A 22,787-nucleotide genomic window follows, 5' to 3' on the forward strand; every position below is an offset into this window, starting at 1 on the left:
GGACGGGGGGCTCGGGGTGGGTCAAAAATATATCAGATATGAATTTCAAAGATACCCAGCGTACAATATGGGTTTAACACAGCTTTACAGTGGGGTCTGGAAGCTCGGAGTTGCTAATAAACAGTTTAAAACATTGTTACTCCACGAGTGGTACACAGAGCGAGCCGTGTATTTCCGCCATTGGTGTCACCGCGCATGCGCACCAGGCATTTGGCTGCCTGGTCCAGGCATTACAGGCGGAAATACACGGCTCGCTCTGTGAGTACCACTCGTGGAGTAACAATGTTTTAAACTGTTTATTAGCAACTCCGAGCTTCCAGACCACACTGTAAAGATGTGTTAAACCCATATTGTACGCTGGGTATCTTTGAAATTCATATCTGATATATTTTTGACCCACCCCGAGCCCCCCGTCCACGCTTGGTAGTTTATTTTTAAACTGGTCGCGGTCTACGTGCGAGTAACTGCGGTACAGCCCCAGGCTACACACGCAGTCACGAAAGGGGCTAGTATGTGTGTTTGTGAAAGAGAGAAAACATTTTCTCATCAGCTATTCCAACCTTCTACACATCTCCACCCTGACCCCAGCATCTCTCTCCATCCATCCATCCATCCGACCCCCCCCCCCCCCTCTCCCTCAGTATCCATGTGTGGTCTCCCTCCCTCCTTCAGTATTCAGGCAATGTCTCGTCATAGTCCATGATACTGAGTTCATATCTCCTCTGGCGGACAGCCTGGGCGAGGGCCCTGGGTGGCAGGTGTGGGGCCCCTCGCTGGGCTGTGGCCTGCCCAGGGACAGGGACTGGGGGGAGAGATGGTGGGGCTTGGAGGGCTGCCTGGCTGGAACCCTGGGGAGGGGGGTTATTATAATAATATTATTACAATGATTGATATTAATTTAGATTTTTTGCCATATATTCAGTTTGTTATCTAAACCAATGCAAATGTATTTGAGGTTGTTAAAGTTAAATCAAATGAAAGCAATCACTAAAAGTATCCATGAAAAAATATTTTTGTAAACTGAAATGAAAGAAAAATGTGATACAAAACAACAACTACCAAGAATTACTAGAATCTGTGATGCCGTCAAACAGGCAACTCTACACAAAGCCCCTCTTGGCATTGTACTTTGTTTAAATTTATTAGTTTTTCCTGATGGAGGTTAGTGGTATAAAGAACAGATGCAACTGCTGGTCACACCTCAGGCTCTGCCAAGAGATGTCTGGAGAAATTAATTCACAGTATACAGTCTGGTCTATAGATAGTTGGACATCAACACAATTTATCATTTTGGCTCTGTACACCACCACACTGGATTTGAAATTAAACAATCAAGATGCTTTAAGTGCAGACTTTAATTTGAGGGTATTTACATTTACATCCACACCAGGTGAACGATGTAGGAATTCCAACAAATTCTATATGTGCGTCCCCCTTTTAACCCATTCTCTGCCACCACTTTGATCATCCTAAACCATTCTCTGCCAGCGCTATTTGTCTATGGAGATGTTCACCTTATTTGCAGGGCTATAACTTTTTAAATTGTATTGCTAAATTGACATTACTATGGCCCATTCAACATCAATTATCTATCGTTCAGGATGTAAGAACGTTTTACTTTTTCATTCACACATTCATACAAAAATACCGTCTAGAGTATAAATATGTTTTTATCGTTTTCTGCAGTATTTCCTAGAACATGAGATATAGACATAAATGCTTTATATTAGAATATCAAATGCCGTTTGACACCGATCAACGTTATATTAAAAATGTCAACTGTACATGGTCCTAGACGTTATGACTGATCATCTGCGGGTGAACGGAGGGGGGGGGGGGGGGGTCGTTTATAATTCCGTGACCGACGTTAAATGATTTATGTAGTATGGGTGATATATTGATCAGAGCAGTTTGTATCGAAAATGGTAAACAAAAACGCTGAAACTCACGTCAGTCTCCTCGTACAGTTGGGCGATCACACTGGCGCAAACAGATCCCAGTTATGTGGTGGGGATGCCTATTGCTTATTAACAGCGGAGGAGTGCTGCAGAGTGCTTCCGCGTTTTCCCTGATTGGCTGCGACACGCCTCGCGGCAGGCGCGGCAGCCGCAGAGCGGAGCGGCAGAGCTTGCGGCATTATGTAGCCGTAATCCGCCATGATTTTCATTCGAAGCTTAGCTCACCTGGCAGAGCTGCGGTCCTGCGATCCGTTGGTGACAAGTTCGAATCCCATCAATTTTTATTTTTTTATTTTTTTTAACGTGTATTCTTTCGCCGGTTAAGGTTAGGCATGGTTAAGGTTAAGGTTAGGCATTGTTTCGGAGTTGGTTAAGGTTAGAAGGGTTAAGTTTAGGCGCTGTTAAGGAGCTGGTTAAGGTTAGAGTTTGTCTTAGAGAATGGCAATATTCTTTCTATGGTTAAGGTTAAGGTTAGGCATGGTTAAGGTTAAGGTTAAGGTTAGGCATTGTTTCGGAGTTGGTTAAGGTTAGAAGGGTTAAGTTTAGGCGCTGTTAAGGAGCTGGTTAAGGTTAGCGTTTGTCTTAGAGAATGGCAATAGACAGCCTATTTCCGCACTGCCGCTCTCACGCGCTGCCGCGGTCACATGGTCACATTGTCACATTCTTGCACTCCTCCGCTGTTAAAAAGCAACACGCGGTGGGGATCGAGGCGATCCATTTCCGGTTTGTATATTACTAATACACGTCCAAATCATGTAGATTATTGAGTTATGGCAAAGATCCATATCCACGGTGTGTGTATTGAGTCCCGGGACGATAAACGAGTGGCCGGACGAAATTAGGGGACGGACCGAGCTGCAACGGGCACTTCCGGTTTGGCAACTCGCCGATCGGCCACCAGGTGGCAGTATTGAAGCGTTGCAGAGTTGTGCTGGCTCAGACAGCATGAGCCAAGACTCCGTGGGTGAAATATGAATACCATGACGAAAATATGAACTTGAAACACGCTGTACAGCGTTATTGGCAGAATTCGCATGACCTTGAAAGCCGTCTTAACACGTTATTGGCGGAGAATGGGTTAACTAGGGCTGTCAAAATTGGCCAAAAATGACAGGATGATATTCGATTATATTTAAATATCTATTGTTGGGCATATTTAAAAAAAAAAAAATAATAATAATAATTTGGTGTCTGTGGTAACACAATTTCATTTCTATGTTTTGTTTTATTGTTTGTTATTTCCATTGTCGTTATTGTTGTTGTTGTTACTATGCCCTGTGAAGTCCTGTTTATTGTTGTTATTACTGTATTGTGTTTAATAAAAAAGAATAATAATAATTTGATAAAAAAAATTAAATAAAACAATTCACACAATTCGAATATCAATTTTTACAATTCGATTATAAATTCGAATATAGAATATTCGTTGACAGCCCTACTTTTAACTGGTGCCCCCAAAAGTGGCAATTTTTTTACTTGAACTTGAGGACTGCATACTTTTTTGCAAACCAAAATACTATACTTTATACTTATAGCACATGCATGAGCCTGGTCTCTAATGAAATCGAGTAACATAGGTCTGAACTTGAGTTGTAGAAAAACGTGTTATTCATGTTTTTCTGTAGTAGTTGTAATATCCCAAAAAATGTATGGCTGAAAAAATAGCCTGAAGTCTTATGTAGTACGTGTCCAAATTCCATAAGAATCCATTCAGAAATTAGTCATATAGAGCGATTTTGGTCAAATGCGAGAAAAGAAAAAGGTCTGCAGGTTTCCATTTTCTCATAGACTCCAATGCATTCTGCACATTTTTTACTTCCGGTTTCCGCTTGTGACTTTTCACCTAGATCCCCGATTCGCTCATCCCCACGTGGGGTATCATTGGAAAGCCACACTCATTGGTTACAACCCTGTCCAATAATTTTCAAGGTCGCCGCCCCCCATTTCCCTGTCTCCGGCTGTCTCGGAGCGATGACCGGAGTGTTGAACGTCCCGTGATTAAGACGGGGAGGACGCGACCCTCTTTGCGTAGCCCCTGTGCCTCAAATAGATTCGCTATCAGCTCTATCTTTAATCTCTCAAAATGTTCAGTTGCTATCGCTATCAGCTCTATCTTTAATTTTTCAAAATGTTCAGTTGCTATTGCATGCACTCATCTGTGTTTCACTACACACATGAGTGCATGCTTACCAACTGTTAGTCTGCAACACTACTATCACCGACATCTAAGAAGGGAGATCCCCCCTTGAATGGCCCTTCTAAGGTTTCTCTCCTCCACACTGCCTGTGGAGCATTTTTTCCCTATTGTTAGGTTTTAGTGAGTTTTTCCTTACCTTCGCGTGGGGTATGTCTGGGAGTGCTTGCATTCTATTATTTATTTGCATTTATTTTAAATTTGTTAGACCTTATGGTCTTGACTTGTTTAAAGAAGACGTGTCCGGCCCATGGAGACATTAACGTGTGTTGTCGGGCCTTACAAATAAATCTGATTTGATTTGATTCGATTGACGGAGCTAGAGCGTCAGGAGTGGTATTCGAAAAAATGTAAAGTCTGCTAAAGACTTTGGCGCACGCCTCACATATCGGCATGTAACTCAAGAACCGCTGAGCGGCAATCGACAGGCAACAAATATGGCTTTAATTCGATATATATTGTATTAAAAAAATATTTACACCCAAGCCGCTAGAGGTTGCCGGCGGGCAAATCGTATACGGGCCGCAGCGTGTTAACACATTGGCGGCCACTGGGATGCATCTAATATCACTCTAGACGACCAGCATATGTAAACAGACTTGCACAGTCCGTGGGGCTGTTTGTAGAGCTAAATCTATACTTTATAGTATTGCTATTTGTCCATTCTCATTGTCAATTGAGACCATAAACCGTCCCTTCAAAATGGCTTAAAGAAATAATTTTTTCATCAATACGTTCTCATTTTATAGCGCCGTGAATATAAGCGTTATACGGGATTCCGGCTAGGATATTTCCTGGAAGGCTAGATATAGGGCTAATAGCTACTAACGTTATATCCAATGGCATTTCCGTTATACAGAAGCTACAGTTAAAACTCAAACTGCATATGATCGGTACGATCCTCAAGCATGTATGGGGGACGTCGTTTCTGATTATTGATTACCAATAACCGTGTTCGTCTAAGTAGCCACATACGCTGATCGCCTGGTTGAGTATCATAACAAGGCCCGATCGGGCTGTAATTTACGTGAAAAAGATCTTACCATGAGCCGGTTGGATCCCACCGAGCATTTCCCAGTTATCGATCGCCATCTGGTAGATCGATATGTCCATTGGCTGATGATAAATCCCCTTACTGCACACTGAAATCCGCGATCCAAAACGTATTCCGTGCAACAGACAATAGCGATCGCTTCAGGTGAGTAGAAAACTACATTAGAGATCAAAAAAATAAAAGACAGCTTCTGCCACAGGGACCACTGCATTATCGAGATAGCGCCCCTAAGAGGATCTGGCCGGTAATGCACTTTCTCGAATTCAACGAGTAGGGTACATCTGCAGTGCAGCTCGGCGACCTTGAATAGGTTATTAAAATGGAATAAAAGCCAAAACAACCTTGCCACGGATATATCCGTCCTCGGTCCTTTAAGCATATATTCGAAACACGGATATATACGTTGTTGGGCGGGATTGTGTTAAGAGGGACCAAAAGTAATTGGACAATTGGCTGCTCAGCTGTTCCAGGGCCAGGTGTGTTTTATTCCCTCATTATTTAATTTACAAGGAGCAGATAAAAGGTCTAGAGTTCATTTCAAGTGTGGTATTTGCATTTGGAATCTGTTGCCGTTAACTCTCAATATGAGGTCCAAAGAGCTGTAACTATAAGTGAAGCAAGCCATCATTAGGCTGAAAACCAAAAACAAACCCATGAGGGAGATTGCAAATACATTAGCTGTGGCCAAATCAACAGTTGGTACATTCTTAACTCTTTGGGCGCCAAAAACATAATATCTTGTGTTTCGCCGGCAAGCGTTGGGTGCCAAAAATTTACTATCTCGTTTTTAGATCCTTTTATATTTTTCCTTTGATCCCCGTTCTATACGGTCAGCCGGAGCCCTCTAGGTATCCCTGGCTCATCTGCCTACGTTGGAATTGCAATGACGATCGAATCTCACCAGGTGGCAGTATCGCCTACCTTCTGAACTGGAATGGCTTGGTGTGGATACACCTATTCTCTTTTTTGCAAGAGCCCCTCCTCCTCGGAGACGGAACGATGGAGCGATCGCCTCGAGATTTTTTTGTCTGAAACCTATTTCCCATATAAACGAGTATAGACATACACGGGTAATCGCGATGTGATCACTGGGAATTATACTTTTTGGAATACCTTCTGGCTAAGTTAAGGTATATTCTATGTCTATTTTACCGAACCTGAAACATATTTTTGTAACGATCACAGTGTCGTATTTTTGTAACGATCACAGTGTCGTGTTTTACCGGACGTAAAACATGCTCGACAAACACGATCGCAGTTTCTAGTTTAAAGGATCCCCCCCCTTAATGATTTTGTGAAGGCACATAATGTACATGGAATATACCTTTGATTTGGGAATATTTGGGGTTTCAGGTGATCAACCAGAACGATTTGGGCTTATTGCATATAACGAGTCATATTTCGCGATCTATGGATGGATGATGTGTGGCGGATTATGTTGGCGACACGATCGACACCAATACTGGGATTCGCGATCAGATAATTGTAGGGATGCCCCGATCACATTTTTTGCCACCGATACCGATCACTGATAGTCTGTCTATGAGCCATATCGGCCGATACACTGCCGATACCGATCGTTTTTGGTTAAAATGTTTTTATTTTTTATTTAAATATATAATCTTTTTATAAAATATATATATATTATATAATTATACTTGTTGTAGTTGTATTATCTGCGAGACATCGCCACCACGCAACAAGTCAAAATGCTCGCTATCTGCAACCAGCTCCACTGTCTGTGTGTATACTCTGCTTTGGTCACGTTAGTTTAGCTTCGTTTTAACGTTAGATAATGTACAAAATAAACGTCTTTCCGGTGTTTTATTTTGAAACCCCCTGACCAGAAGTATTTACGATGCTTCGCTATCTGCTTGTGTATTCCGGTTCTGTGTTTGTTCAGTTGGTGTCTGTAGATTGTTGGTGAACATCTAACTAACTTTAGGTTAGTTTTAACATTAGCTAGCAGCAGGGATGGACGCCGTTGTGCAAATGCAGGCATCTACAGGCACTCGAGGAAGAGCTGCTGAATTTAATCCGCAGGAGAGAGGGCTCGTCAAAGCCGGATATATCTCTGTGAGAGCTGTGGTGTGGTCGTATAGGCACGAAAGTGCAGCTCAAACTACCTGTTGTATTAAATTAATTGATTGCTGTTTAACTTGTCCGTGTTCAGTCCTTTCGATTAGCCCCACCGTTCATTGTAAACAATGATGCATGTAATTATATTAACACTTTCAGAGCCCAAGCTTAATTCCTTTTTACCCCCTTGAATGCCCAGCACCACTTCAATGTTAACGTCAATATCGCCTAATCTATGTTGTAAATTATGGCTATGTGTCTAATCTGCCCGTCGCTTATCAAAGACTCATTTTCCAGTCAACATTGTCGTAGCAGATTGTTTTTTTATCGGTTCATTTCCGTTTTCTAGCATTTTGAAAAGCACTCGTTTTCACGGAAAAAAGAAGACATTCCATGATAATCGCCCTTTACTGGAATATTCTAGAACGTTGTCATTTTTCGGCCTATTTATGAATCGTTTTCAAATAAACGCTAGATTATCGATAGTATGTGTACGCATGCACGCTCGTGCCGCGAGCTGAAAATCGATTCTCCTATTTCCTGACCACTCGCACAGTCAAACAGCCATATCACATAATCACATAAAAGATTATCTCCGTGAAAACGGGTCTGATTATCCTAAGACTGGTAACATAGATTCCTTACCTGAGATCAGATGGTATCCAAATGGATTATTCCAATTCCTGATCGCCATTCGAAAAAATCGATCCTTTTACTGATCCACCGTGTATACTGTAAAAACACATAATCCCCGCTGCTCTGAGGCTCCAGAGTAAAGCTGATCGACGCCGGCTGCATGAGTGAGAAGTAAAATGTGGAGTCCGGATTTTTTTTTCTCATTCATTTTCATTGACATTTGACAATCCAAAAGGGTGAATTACCATTTGGGAGACGATAGGGGGCGCTTTTTTCACATCTGAGCGCCTGGGGTGGCTGAATTTCCAACGGTAGACTCGGTTGATGAAATATGAATTCAGATCGCTAATAAAAAAAAAAAAACGAGAAAAAACGAATATTCTCGTGATGGGCATTCAACCCGCGGGGGGTAAACCCGAGAAAACTCGGGTTGGGCATTCAAAGTGTTGTTGTAGCTATGTTAATAAATTCTGAATGGCATTAACGTTAGCTGGCTGGCTACAACGAATTCTCACAAGCTGGCATCGTAAAATATCAACACCAGCCATGGGTATACTCGTTACTAAATTGTAGGGATGCCCCGATCACGTTTTTTGCCACCGATACCGATCACCGATCGTCGTGATCCATATCGGCCGATACCGATCCGATACCGATTGTTTTTGATTAAAAAGAAATTAAAACTTATTTTATATAAAAAGTTTTTTTTTAATTTTTTTTTTTATAAAATATATATATTATATAATTAGACTTGTACTTGTATTATCTGCGACTGCGAGACATCGCCACCACGCAACAAGTCAAAATGCTCACTATCTGCAAACAGCTCCACTGTCTGTGTGTACTCTAGTAGCCCAGCTCAAAAGGATTCTCCGGCGCTGCAGCGGGACCCCATTGGTAACGTTAAGTGCTTTGGTCGTTTCACATTCAGCAAGCCCTCAGCTCGAATACGCATTAAATCAATGTTATAAGACATTGATATCAAGAGCTATCTGTAGCTACTGCTAGCCGGCTAGATGACGTTAAGACAGAACTTTAGTTCAATGGGACATTTCGTTTTGAACAGTAAACGAACGTCAGCTAACGCAAGCTAACTGAGGTATGAACATGAACTACTAGACTTTCTGGATCATTTGTTGATATCAGGAGCTATCGGTAGCTAGCCGGCTAAATACCGTTAGACAATGCCTACTAAACGTGAATAGTTGACTGGGTAATTTTGTTTAAACAGTAACGATAGCTAGGTAGCTAACGTTAGCGCAGGTCGAATGCAGTGCACTACAGACTCGAGCAGAGGAGCCGCACCTCTTTGTTTACAAACTCTACACGGGGGCGGGCGGGGCTAGGGAGGAGGAGCAGCGGCAGTTTGCAGGTCGTGTGTGTCTGAGACAGACAGCGAGTGAGAGCTTCGCTTGATCGGTTTCCGCTATCGGCGAATATGACTAATTATCGGAATTCACAGATTGCATATTTATACTGAGTATCGGCCGATAACGATCGGTGGCCGATCGATCGGGGCATCCCTACTAAATTGTGGAGGCTTTTAATAGTCAAGGTAAAAACGATTAAGCTATGGAAGTCCCTTGTGGCTCCACTTTGTTGAAATGTACATAATATGGGCTATTCCACCGCTTAATTCGCGTTTTTTTATTAGTTTGTCATGACAAACCAATTACATAATCCAACATACGTGTAAAAAACTAACATATTCCTGTTAACGGTATATTTTTTTAATGATTCGTTACGGCAAAATCAATACTTCCATTTGTATAAATTACGCTAACTCGAGGATAGTATGGCCTGCAGGACCAATATTTTTCTATGACAGCCCCGCCCCCATTCACTAACCAACCAATCAACGCAACGGTTGTTCAGATTAGATTAGGGTGAAAGGTACGCATGAGACAGAAGTTAGCGAGTGAGAACTCCACTGAGAATTGGATCATGTTTTCCGCGCATGTCTTCGATTGGTTTTCACGATCGGCGAAAATAAAGCATTATCGGAATTCACCAATCTCATATTTATACTGAATATCGGTCGATACCGATCGCTGGCCGATCGATCGGGGCATCCCTAGATAATTGGAATATTCTTTTTGGGGCACATCCTAGTCAAGGTAAGGGCTATATGATATCAATCTTGCGTTGATCAAAGCATGCCTTCATTGCGATCCGAGCGTACAGTATGTGTGTAACGCTAGTCCATAACGTATTCCGTTGGTGACGATCAAAGCATCAAAAAACGACCCCCCCCCCCCACCCTTTCATGCATTTATGATGGAACATAATAGCCTACCTATCATATGCATTTGATTTTTTTTATTATAGCGTGTGTAGGGACGGAACGCCAATGCATTTAGTATAATACACGTTGCAGGCTATTACCAGCCTCCCATGAATTACCCTAGACCGCTTTTCTTTTTCACATATTGAACGATAGATACTCGATGTCAAATGGGCCATAGTATTGTATCCATAGCTATAATATATAATGTAGTTATAGCCCTGCAAACACCGCCATGTATTCCTATACTTTAGAACGCTGGCCTTTTAACCACACATTACACATATCCCTCTGGCGTTGATCGAGTTAAAAGGGACCAATGTAGAAACTGTTGTAATTCCTACACTGTTCACCTCAAAGTAAAGCCGACTGTCTGCACTTAAAGCACTTGATCATTTTAAGTCCAATGTGGTGGTGTACAGAGCCAAAATTGTGAATTGTCAATATTATGGACCCGACTGTAGTATAGTAATAACTAATATGTATGCATATACATAGTACAAGTTATTATACTGTGAAATCCTCTAGACTTCTCTTGGGACAGAGACTGAGGTGTGAACAGCAGTAGCAACTCCTCCTCCTATCCTCACTCAACTCCAACCCACACATCAGACCAAAAACTAAAAATGTAAACAAAGCGCAATCTTACTTTTACATGAACTTCTGACCCATATTAATAAAACACTGACCATCTGAGAGACTGTGTCGGAAGAGGCAGGCCGCCTGTGGGCGGAGGCCTGGAGCTGGGGGCTCCTCTGGGTCTGGCTGGTGCCCACACGTTCCTCTCCCTCTCGCCCCACAGATGGGCGCCCTCGCTGGGCCTCCTCTTCCAAGAGCCTCCTCGGTCCACTCCTCTCTGTTCCTTCCTTCTCCTCTTCCTCCTCCTCCTCATCATCTCCCTCCTCCTCGTCCTCTTCCCCTTCACCCTCCTGGCTCTCTCCCGTCTGTCCGAGCAGCTGTCTGACCCGCTGGCCCAGGAAGGAGCCCTCGGTGGGGCAGGAGCCCACGGCCAGGGGGGAGTCGATGGGGGAGAGGGAGAGGAGGGAGGGGGAGGAGGAGAGGAGGGCGGTGGAGAGAGGCTCCAGACCTCCATTGATGAAGAAGGAAGGGGATGGCTCGTTGCAGAGGGAACCCCGATTGACAGTTGAAATGGCGACACCGCTGCCATTGGGCCTGTGAGAGAGACCGGACAAACATCAACACCTAGTCTACACATCAACACCTAGTCGAACATGAAGGCAATTTTCAACCAATCAGAAGTTGAATGTGCCAATACACTTCCTGCAAAAAAAACAACAAACCACCATCTTTAACACTTTCAGTGCCCACCACGTGATAACACGTGTTATCAGCACAATGCCTGAATGCCCACCACAACAATTAGCGTTAAATCTTTTTTATTAGCGATCTGAATTCATATTTCATCAACAGAGTCTCCCGTTGGTATGCAGCCCCTGTAAGAGCTCAGATGTGAAAAAACCGCCCCTATCGTTTCCCAGATGGTAATGCACCCTTTTGGAATGGACTCAATGAAAATGGATGAGAAAAGAAAAATCCGGAATCCACATTTTATTTCTCAGGCATGTAACCCGAGCCGATCGGATTCATTGTGGACCCTCAGAACAGCGTGGAATACATGTGTACAGTATGTAGCGTTGGATCAATAAAACCGATAGATTTTTGGAATGGCAATCAGGAATTGGAATGATCTTTTTGGAGAACATCTGATCTGAGGTAAGGAATCTATTTTACAAGTCTTGGGATAATCAGAGTTGTATTCGCTGAGATCTCAGCGTTTGCCCTATGTGTGATCAGTCTGTGTGTGCGCGATCGCTTTGAGGAAATCAGAGAATAGATTTTTCAGATCGCCTATATAGCGTGCATACGTACACATATACTATCGATAATCTAGCGTTTATTTGAAAACGATTCATAAATAGGCAGAAAAATTACAACGTTTGTGTATTCTAGAATATTCCAGAAAAGGGCGATTACCATGGAATATTTATATTTTCCTTGAAAACGAGGGCTTTTCAAAATGCTATAAAACGGAAATGAACCGATAAAAAAACAATCCGCTTCGACAATGTTGACTGGAAAACGAGTCATTGATAAGCGACGGGCAGATTAGACACATAATTTAAAACATAGATTAGGCGTTATTAACGCTAACATTGAAGTGGATGGTGGGCATTCAAGCACTAAATCGTGCGCCCCCTGCTGGCACTGAAAGTGTTAAATGCCTCGCGTGAGCCATTTAGCCAACGTAGCATTTATTTTTCAGCAAAGAAAGTGCAATAAAAGTGCAATAAACTAAACGGATACATTCACTGTGTGTTCTGCCTCATTTGTTGATGAAACAAAACTTACATCAACACAATTGACCACCAAGAGTGGATAGTTTAGTCTCACAAAAAGATCTCCGATGTTGTTAGCTACATGCTAACGTGAATGGCCAGTACAACAGTATAGCATTGTGGCTAGCAGCTTGGTAACGTTAATGCTAGCAGAATGAATGGATGTAAACTTTATTTAACAGATTGCAGAATGGGTACAATACAATACGGCTAAATACACACAATTGTTTTTTTTTATCTACTTTTTCTTCCATTTTCAATTTTTCTCCCATCCCAATTACGTATCGTCCAATTCTACCCTCCCCTGTCTCGAACGTTGTTAGGCCATGCCTCCCACAAGCCGGCTGCAATGTGGACTAAGCCTTACATCACGTGTCCCCTCCGGTACTCGAGGAAGCAGCAGTCGCATCTTTTCACCTGCACAGCGCGATCTCTCAGCGTCGGGGGTCTGCGTTTTGGAGGGCACGCCGCCCCCGTCGCTTCCTGATTCTGCTGCGCAGGCGCACCAACCGACCTGTAGGAGTCGCTGTCCACAATGTCCGATCCCCACCCATCAGCTTCCCACCCCCTAATACTGCCAATTGTATTAGTATGAACGACCAGCCAAGCTGATAGCAATGCAGAGAGCTGGGCTCGAACCCAGCGTCTCCTGCATTGGTGGTGAGCGCCTTGCCCACTGCACCACCTAGCCGCCCAATACACACAATTGTTAAGGGTATGCAGACTGTTGTAGCTTGGACTGGGCTCCTTATAACAACTAACAGGGTTTGGAAATAACGTTAGCTAGGTAGCTAACGTTAGCTCACGTTAGCCAGCCAGCACCAAACTGATGATATCAGGAGCCATCAGTAGCTAGATAACATTAGACAACGCCTCATGTATTAAACAAAAGTTGTAGCTTGGACTGGGCTCCTTATAACAATAACTTGACCACACGGTAGCCGCAGCTGACAGGGTCTGAAATTAACGTTAGCTAGGTAGCTAACGTTAGCTCACGAGCGACGAGCCAGCCAAACTGATGATACCAGACGTTGATATCAGGAGCTATCAGTAGCTAGATAACATTAGACAACGCCTCATGTATTAAACAAAAGTGAATAGATGACTGGGCCATTTTGTTTAATGCTTGTTATGTTGAAAGAGGAGCTCTGAGCTAATAGGGTCTGGTAGCTAGGTAGCTACGGTAGGTAGCTAACGTTAGCTCACGTTAGCCAGCTGCTCATGCAATCGTTAATGCTAGCAGAATGAATGGATGTAAACTTTATTTAACAGATTGCAGAATGGGTACAATACAATACGGCACAAATTAAGGGAATGCAGACTGTTGTAGCTTGGACTGGGCTCCTTATAACAATAACTTGACAACACATGGTAGCTGCAGCTATTTGGGACAGCTCTGCTGTAAACACTGGAAATAACCGTGCGGGTCTCTACTGCGCATGGGTGTTGAGCAGCATTGTCGGCGAGTTTTGGCGAGTATCCAAAACGGAAACACAATTTCAGCGTTGCCAATAGGGCAACGCGTTATCCTGCAAAAACGGCATTTCTTTTTAACTTGGACAGCAAACGTAATCATTCAGCAACAAAAACGTTTCTGTATTCAATGGTGTAACCATGGCCCTAGTCTACATGTCTACACCTAGTCTACACCAACACCTAGTCTACATGTCAACACCTAGTCTACATGTCAACACCTAGTCTAAATGTCAACACCTAGTCTACATGTCAACACTGAGTCTACACGTCAACACTTATGTGTACATGTCAACACATCACCATCACCTGGGCCCTATTCCCCGTACCTGGTTCAACTATGTCGATCAAAAGTCCCATTATCCAGATTCAATTAACCCGATGTTTGAATCCAGGCGTTCCCTGTTCCTCGAACGCTGATTCAGTCTTGTTAATTCGAACCAGACTTGATACTCAGGATAATTGCGCACGGCCGCCTCACCTGAAAAGACAGCAGGTGTCGATCGCAGAAATCCTGATTTTCTAACGGCATTGATTGATTGAAAACTTTATTAACAGATTGCAGAATGAGTACAATACACTGAATACAGTACGGCTCAATAGCCTCGCCGACAATTAAATGCATAATCTATAGGCTAATTTTAAATCCCTCATTACCCCAATCAATCAGATTATATTTCTTTAAATGTGCCTGCTGGCAGTATAGGCTTAATGGAATGAACAATTGAATGAGATCGTGCTAGCGAAAATAATTAGTTAAACTCTTTCAGAATAAGTAGACAAAAACAAGCCCAAAGAGTATCTAATTGATACGAATTAATAGATACTTATGAGGATATCTGTACTGTATGTGCTTAGGTATCATGTACTATATAAATGCATGGTTCCCAACGTTTTCAATGTGCGACCCCCAAAATAACGTGTCAGAGAGGCTTGGAGGCTATACAGTTTCACTATTAATCAGGTTTTAATCTGTTTCGGACATCATCCATACATGCATTGAATTGATTAACCTTTGGTTTATACCAGTGACACCAGTCATGTTAATCACCTACTTGTTCATCATCAGATAACACTAACAGTGCTTGAACAGATAAATGCATTTTTTCAAATGCATTAATCAAAACGTCAAAGGCTTGCAATTGCTCATTCATTTTCTCATGTCACATCCACGTCATCAAATCCGTCAAACAGCGCATCTCCTCAAACATTTTAATCCCAGTTACAATATCACAATAACTTGTGAGTGACACAATTCAACAATCCACATATTCAGATTCGTCATAATTAGGGATGTCCGATATTATCGGCCGATATTGGCATTAAAATTTGATATTGAAAAATATATCGGTATCGGTTTTAAATTTACATTTTTTTTTTTACATTTCTATAACCTTTATTTACCCAGGCAAGCAAGTAAGAACAAATTCTGATTTTACTTATTGTCAAAAGTATCCATAATGTTGTGTTAATTCCACAACAAGAAATATGTAATGTTAATTACCTGAAATTATTCAGTTTTTTTGGGGGGGAAACCCTGCATATATCGGTATCGGTTGATATCGGTATCGGAAATTAAGAGTTGGACAATATCGGTATAGGTAAAAAAGCCAATATCGAGCATCCCTAGTCGTAATTTATATCCACAATCCACACATGAAGACGCTTCAATTTATGCTTGAATGAAACACAATCCGGGCGCAAATACATCCACAGTCGAGAATATGAAACTAATCAGAGCCAAACGCCTGATGGGTTTCATTAATTAAAAACATCCCATTCATTAAAAACATCCCCGCGGGATTCACATTTGCAATGCTCCGACGTTATTAAAATAACCACATAGTGTGTATATCACACCTCGCAAGCGCCGTATATATGACATGCATTATTTAGAACAAAGTAAATCCATAGGCTGAATATCAAATCAAATTTAATATGATTTATCAGCATTTTAGGTATATTATTTTACATTTCAAAAGCCTCCTCTAGAAGTACAAAAACATAATTCAGAATGGTATAATGAGATCTAGACTGAGAATTATTTCAGGAAGGGAGCTGGCATTTCTTTGCGAGGGCGTGGCCATGGTTTATCCAGCTAACTGAACTAAACCCTGCCCTCGACCAGGTTAAAACTTTTTGATCTGTTGCCATAGTGATTTAGAAAATCGCACGTCGGGGAACCGAAAGGACTAGTTTAAAGGGGAACTATCTTATAAATGGCCTTTTTGAGTGTTTAGCATTGTTTCCTAGCTATGTGAACTTATATTAATATGATCTATGTCTCTAATTCTCATATTGGCGCATTCTTCCAATTCTCCTCTCACAATATTCACCCTCACTGAACTGAGTCATCTGAAAATGTGCTGATTTGTGATGTCAGAGAGACACAGCTGCATGATAATGTGGCTGTGTGGCATCAGGCTCATGATGAGCTGCACACAGTGAGGTAGACAAATGCTGTTTTTGAGGACTTGATTAGAAATACAAAACAATGAATAAAAAAAATAAAAAATTACAGAGGTGTTCCATAGACTCACAGGAATTGTGTAAAAGTGCCCAAATAGTGAAAGAAATAGTAAAATAGTTCCCCTTTAAGTCAAGTTTATTATCCGGCTAACTCAGTTAGCCAGGTACGAGGAACAGGGCCCTGGTCTACACATCACCACCTAGTCTACATGTCACCACCTAGTCTACACATCAACACTTACGTGTACATGTCAACACATCACCACCTGGTCTACATGTCAACACATCACCACCTACTAGTCTACATTTGTGGAAAAATTTACCAGGCCTTTTTTTTTTTTTTTTTACAAAGTCAAGAATAATTTCCTCGTTTTCAACAAGGAAACTATAAAAGAAGGAATAGTCATTGCGACATTGTTGGTGCCAAGTGTGGAAACCTTAGGTTCAACTGACATTGAGTTGAATGGGATGGCCATCTCATTTATATTGAAACAGGTTACTACCTTGGATGTCAGAATCATCTGCAATGGGTTGCATTGTTAACTCGCTAACATTTGATATATTGGTCGATGTACATTTCCTCGGATAGCTTTGCTTCTCCGTGCATCTCCCATAGGCTTCAATATAACTGGTACCACAGTCTGGCACCAAGCAGAGCATTAGAACGCTGGTATTCTGATGTGATGACTAGGGGTGTAACGATGCATCGATTAATCGAAATGCATCGATTCTAATGTGACGATTCAACTGCATCGATTTGAATATGTTAGAACCGATTATAATCGAAATAAAAAACCTTTATGTTTTTTTGTGTGTGTGTATTGTTTTTATTGACCTATAATCCATTCATGCCGAGTGAATCAGTTCCCCCAGCCACATTTGTGTATTCAATTTCTTTTGGGAAATTAACTGATAAATTAATCGAAAATTAATCAAATCGTGGTCAAATGAAGAGATTTCATGATGCATTGCATCGTTGCCTGAATAATCGTAATCGAAATTAATCGTTGTGAGGTCGCATCGTTACACCCCTAGCGATGACCCTTCCTTTTATTATCATTTCCTTGGTTTTCATATGGATATCCCTCCCTTTGTAATGTGTCCAGGCAGCAACATGTTCCTACAGTATATGATAAACCAACTATACTATATTTTCAATATAATATAGTACCATAATATAATAGTATATAGTGTAAATATAGTTATAGTGGCCATTGACACCTAAATCCGCCTAGTAAAAAGGCCCTATAAAGACTGCACTAAAACCCCCAAAAACTAAGCTGTTTTTTGATAAATGTAAAATTGTAAAAAATGTAAAAAACCTACCTAAAATAATTTTCTCAGGCTCTAAAGTAGATATAAACATGAAATAAAAAACATTTGATAGCTTACAAGTGTGGCTTTTATTTACAATTGATTGCTTTAAAATAGTATTCAACTAGAAGTAAAAATCAATGAATAACAAAATATCTATAAACATATAATAAATGTTGAATAAAAACTATTCAGAACACATTTATCACCAGGTAACATGTGAGAAACAATAAGAAGTGACAGAGAGCCCCCTGGTGGAGATCAGTCAGCTGTGAAATGACTCACAGAAGTCACAGAACTATTAACAAATAAATGATCAAATGAAAACAAACTGAATAAGAGCGGGAGAAAGAGACAGAAGGGGAGTGTGTGTGTCTGGAGAGGGAGAGTGTGTGCAAGTGTGAGTGTAGAGTCTCTCTCAAACAGAAGGACCAGCTGAACTGATCGCTGAGAGCGCGCTGAGAACGCGCTGAGAACGCGCTGAGAACGCGCTGAGAACGCGCCGAGAACGACAAGGAGGGTTCACGTGACTGGCGGAGAATTTCTGGAACGCTCATTGAAAGAGCAGGCCTGAAACTACATAGTAGCTAGTTTTGATTTGGTGTTGATAGCCCAAGAAATAATTGAAACAGGATCATTTCAATTTGATGCTAAATAAGGTTTTACGCATGGGTAAATTGTACTCTATTTGTATTATTATCTTGGCCGTTTTTTATCACGCTAGTTGTCGGTCTTTTGGAGTGCGTTTGGAGTTGTTTTGTGCCGTTTCAGAGGAGGATTATGAGGCGAGGTAAGAAAATAATAGTTTATACATATAATTGTTTGTACATAGGCAACCTGAGGGTTTTTCATTGTTTCTAATGCTTCATGGAGCATGTTTACATTTGCTCAGCCTCATAGTAGAAAAACACATCTTCTAAAATCGTTTTTGTGTTGTACAGAATACAGTATGTACAGTATGAAAACAAACTGTCAGGTCATATAGGTGAGACTGTGCTGAAAAGAATGATACCAAACATACCATGGTAAAAAAAGTTGCCAAAATGTAGAAAATAGCTTTTTAACACTGACATTTGAATTCGAACTCGTCTACAATTCTGCAAAGAATATCGAATAACATTTTTTTTGTTAAAGTGACAGCCTTAGTGTGTGTGTGTATACTATTCTGTTGTATGAGAGCTCAGCAGCTGGTTACCTGCTGGTGCTGTGGTCCTCAGGGTGTGTGTGTGTGTGTGTGTGTGTGTGTGTGTACAGTATGAGAGCTCAGCAGCTGGTTACCTGCAGGTGCTGTGGTCCTCAGGGTGTGTGTGTGTGTGTGTGTGTGTGTGTGTGTGTGTGTGTGTGTACAGTATGAGAGCTCAGCAGCTGGTTACCTGCAGGTGCTGTGGTCCTCAGGGTGTGTGTGTGTGTGTGTGTGTGTGTGTGTGTGTGTGTGTGTGTGTGTGTGTGTGTGTACAGTATGAGAGCTCAGCAGCTGGTTACCTGCAGGTGCTGTGGTCCTCAGGGTGTGTGTGTGTGTGTGTGTGTGTGTGTGTGTGTGTGTGTGTACAGTATGAGAGCTCAGCAGCTGGTTACCTGCAGGTGCTGTGGTCCTCAGGGTGTGTGTGTGTGTGTGTGTGTGTGTGTGTGTGTGTGTGTGTACAGTATGAGAGCTCAGCAGCTGGTTACCTGCAGGTGCTGTGGTCCTCAGGGTGTGTGTGTGTGTGTGTGTGTGTGTGTGTGTGTGTGTGTGTGTGTGTGTGTGTGTGTGTGTGTGTGTGTACAGTATGAGAGCTCAGCAGCTGGTTACCTGCTGGTGCTGTGGTCCTCAGGTGTGTGTGTGTGTGTGTGTGTGTGTGTGTGTGTGTGTGTGTGTGTGTGTGTGTGTGTGTGTGTGTACAGTATGAGAGCTCAGCAGCTGGTTACCTGCAGGTGCTGTGGTCCTCAGGGTGTGTGTGTGTGTGTGTGTGTGTGTGTGTGTGTGTGTGTGTACAGTATGAGAGCTCAGCAGCTGGTTACCTGCGGGTGCTGTGGGCCTCAGGGTGGGTGCTGGGGTGTGGGTGCTCTTCCAGGTCCGTCTGGCTGTAGAGTTGGAGCATCTCCGTCTGCAGAGCCTGGCTCACTCTCCTCAGAGCCACGTAGCGACTCTCACACGCCGACAGCTGGGCCCTGGAGGAGACAAACAACCAATCAAGACAGAGAGAAAAGGGGTCACTTCCTGTACCATGGCAAGGAAACTATAAAAGAAGGAAGGGTCATCACATCGGAATACCAGCGTTCAATGCTCTGCTTGGTGTCAGACTGGTGCCAGTTCTATTGAAGCCTGTATTAAAATGAAATATATACCATCTATCTGAGGAAATATACATCAAGCAATATATCAAATGTTAGCTAGTTAACAATGCAACAAATTGCTAGGATTCTAACATCCAAGATAATAACTTGTTTAAATGACAGGTCATAAACGAGGACATGGCCGATACCGTAAATCCTCAAATATAGGACGGGTCTTGTATTTACCTCGGCTGCAAAGAGCACCAGGCCTTTATTAGAGAGAGGCTTATATAAGAGGCAGGCCTTAATTTCTAAAAATGACACTCATGGACATAATCCCTTCATTTTCAGACTTTTATTGCATTATTATTATTATTTTTTCTTTTATACGTACATTGTCTGTCTACATTTATTTAGACTAGCATTGGTATTTAAATATCGAGTGCAGTTGAGTAATTGTGGGATTAACGTAATTCACACACTGAAGTTGGAACTGTCTATAGGTTGCGGGGTCCGCACGGACCATTTTGCGTGTTGTACCTTCTCGACTACTATCTTGTTGATAACATGCAGGCAATAGCTTTAGCTAACGCTATCATAGCATCATGATCTGTAATGTGTCAACTGGACAACGCCAGCCTCGCCTGCCAACGCCATATAGATAGCGAACGTTAACTTTTGCAAACGAAGTCAACGTCATCCAGCTGACACCACAGATCTAGATATTATGACAACGTTAGCTAGCGCTAACGCCAACCAAAGGGAAACGTTAATGTACGGTAGTCAGTGTAGCGGGAGGCAGCACTTGATTTGCATTGGCAAGAGTTTATCTCATTCTATATCACGGCACGAAAATTTTTAAAAAACACTTTTTTTGCAACCTTATATTGGAGACCGGCCTGTATTTGTCTGCATGCATCAAACCCCCGTCCATTATAAGAGGCCCGTACTTTATTCGAGTACCCTCCACTATTAGAGGATTTACGGTAACATAATAACAATGTTGGCCGAAATTTCACACTTGGCACCAATTACACGGCTACACAGTGAATACACTACACTCTTCCTTCTTTTATAGTGTCCTTGTACCATGGTCATCTCCAGTATACCTAAGATGGGGGACTATTATGGTAAGAGAGGTTTGGCTTTCTCTTTAGCTAAACGTTTTCAAACAGTACATTATTGTATATCTAGTCATTTACATTATCTAATATCTAATCTATCCAATATAGTATATCTAATCTTACCTGGTACATTATTTTATATCTAGTTCTTACTTGGTACATTGTTGTATATCCAGTCCTTACTTGGTATTATTATTGTATATCTAGTCCTTACTTGGTATTATTATTGTATATCTAGTCCTTACTTGGTATTATTATTGTATATCTAGTCCTTACTTGGTATTATTATTGTATATCTAGTCCTTACTTGGTATTATTATTGTATATCTAGTCCTTACTTGGCCTGAGCCTTGACATCTTCCAGTAGTTTCTTCTGATCCACGATCAGCTGATCTTTCTTAGCCAGCTGGCTCTCCAGCTCATTGATTCTATGGTTGGCAGCTTCCAGTTTCTGCTGTTGTTGAGTTTCACTGTCTCTCAGCCTCTGCTGCTCTCGAGACACACTGGACTGGAGCATGGACAGCTCCTGGGGGACGGAGAGGGGGAGAGGCATTATTTTTATTTATTTTTTTAAACTTTATTTTTTAGCGTTTATCGCTTTTCTGGTCAAGCATGACCGACAGAAACAGGTTGAAACGGGATATAGAGCAGGGGAAGACATTCTGATAAAAGACGGCGGGTCCGGGAATCGAACTCGTGTCCACCAGATCCGTGACGCAGCACGGTTTTCCCCGACGCAGAAATAGCGCCGAGATATGCGGTGAGCTACTGGAGCTCCCTGAGAGAGGCATTATTAGTAAATATTATTATTAATAGTAGTAGATTCAGTAGTAGTTTAGTTTTAGATGCTTGACGAATTAAAAAGCTCATAACCAAAAGACGTCAATAGGAGTGTTCCTAGTTTTAGGAAATTATTTCCCAGGCCATCACACCTTGTTGTGGTAATATATTTACCTTGCTGTGGTAATATATTTATCTTGCTGTGATAATATATTTATCTTGCTGTGGCAATATATTTACCTTACTGTGGCAATATATTTATCTTGCTGTGGTAATATATTGACCTTGTTGTGGTCATATATTTACCTTACTGTGGCAATATATTTATCTTGCTGTAATAATATATTAACCTTGCTATGGTAATATATTTACCATGTCCTAATAATATATTTACCTTGCTGTGGTAATATATTTCATATATCTACCATGGTGTAATACTATATTTACCTTGCATTGGTCATATATTCCATACATTTACCATGCTCTAATACTATGTTTACCTTGCTGTGATAATATATTTCATATATCTACCATGCTGTAATACTATATTTACCTTGCATTGGTAATATATTCCATATATTTACCATGCTCTAATACTATGTTTACCTTGCTGTGGTAATTTATTCACCATGCTGTAATACTGTATGTAAAGGTCAACTTGAGATTTGTATCTGTGCTATGGGTTAGGGATAAATGTTGGGAATATATATAAAAAAAATTCTAGGCAATATCCATTGCAATTTACTAAATAACATTCAGACATGTATGCCTTGAAATGACGTGTGGGATTTTACCGGAGTTCGATACCCGTA

The 22,787-nt window shown here is 41.6% G+C and overlaps 1 protein-coding gene across 3 annotated transcripts in view; it reads right to left on the reverse strand.

The window, feature by feature from the left end:
- Positions 1-642: 642 nt before the first annotated feature.
- The window catches only part of tsc1a (TSC complex subunit 1a), a 155,655-nt gene continuing 133,510 nt past the window's right edge, over positions 643-22,787 (reverse strand). For all 3 annotated transcript variants that reach the window (XM_084307339.1, XM_084307340.1, XM_084307338.1), the window contains exons 22-25: positions 21,534-21,721; positions 19,817-19,966; positions 10,895-11,378; positions 643-848 (exon numbers count right to left, since the gene is read on the reverse strand). In XM_084307339.1, coding sequence (XP_084163465.1) covers positions 669-848; positions 10,895-11,378; positions 19,817-19,966; positions 21,534-21,721 — 1,002 coding nt within the window. In that variant the 3' untranslated portion in view covers positions 643-668. The remainder of the gene's footprint in view (positions 849-10,894; positions 11,379-19,816; positions 19,967-21,533; positions 21,722-22,787) is intronic.

The sequence above is a fragment of the Notolepis coatsorum genome, assembly GCF_963971535.1.
Source record: "Notolepis coatsorum genome assembly, chromosome: 2".
Taxonomy (NCBI): domain Eukaryota; kingdom Metazoa; phylum Chordata; class Actinopteri; order Aulopiformes; family Paralepididae; genus Notolepis; species Notolepis coatsorum.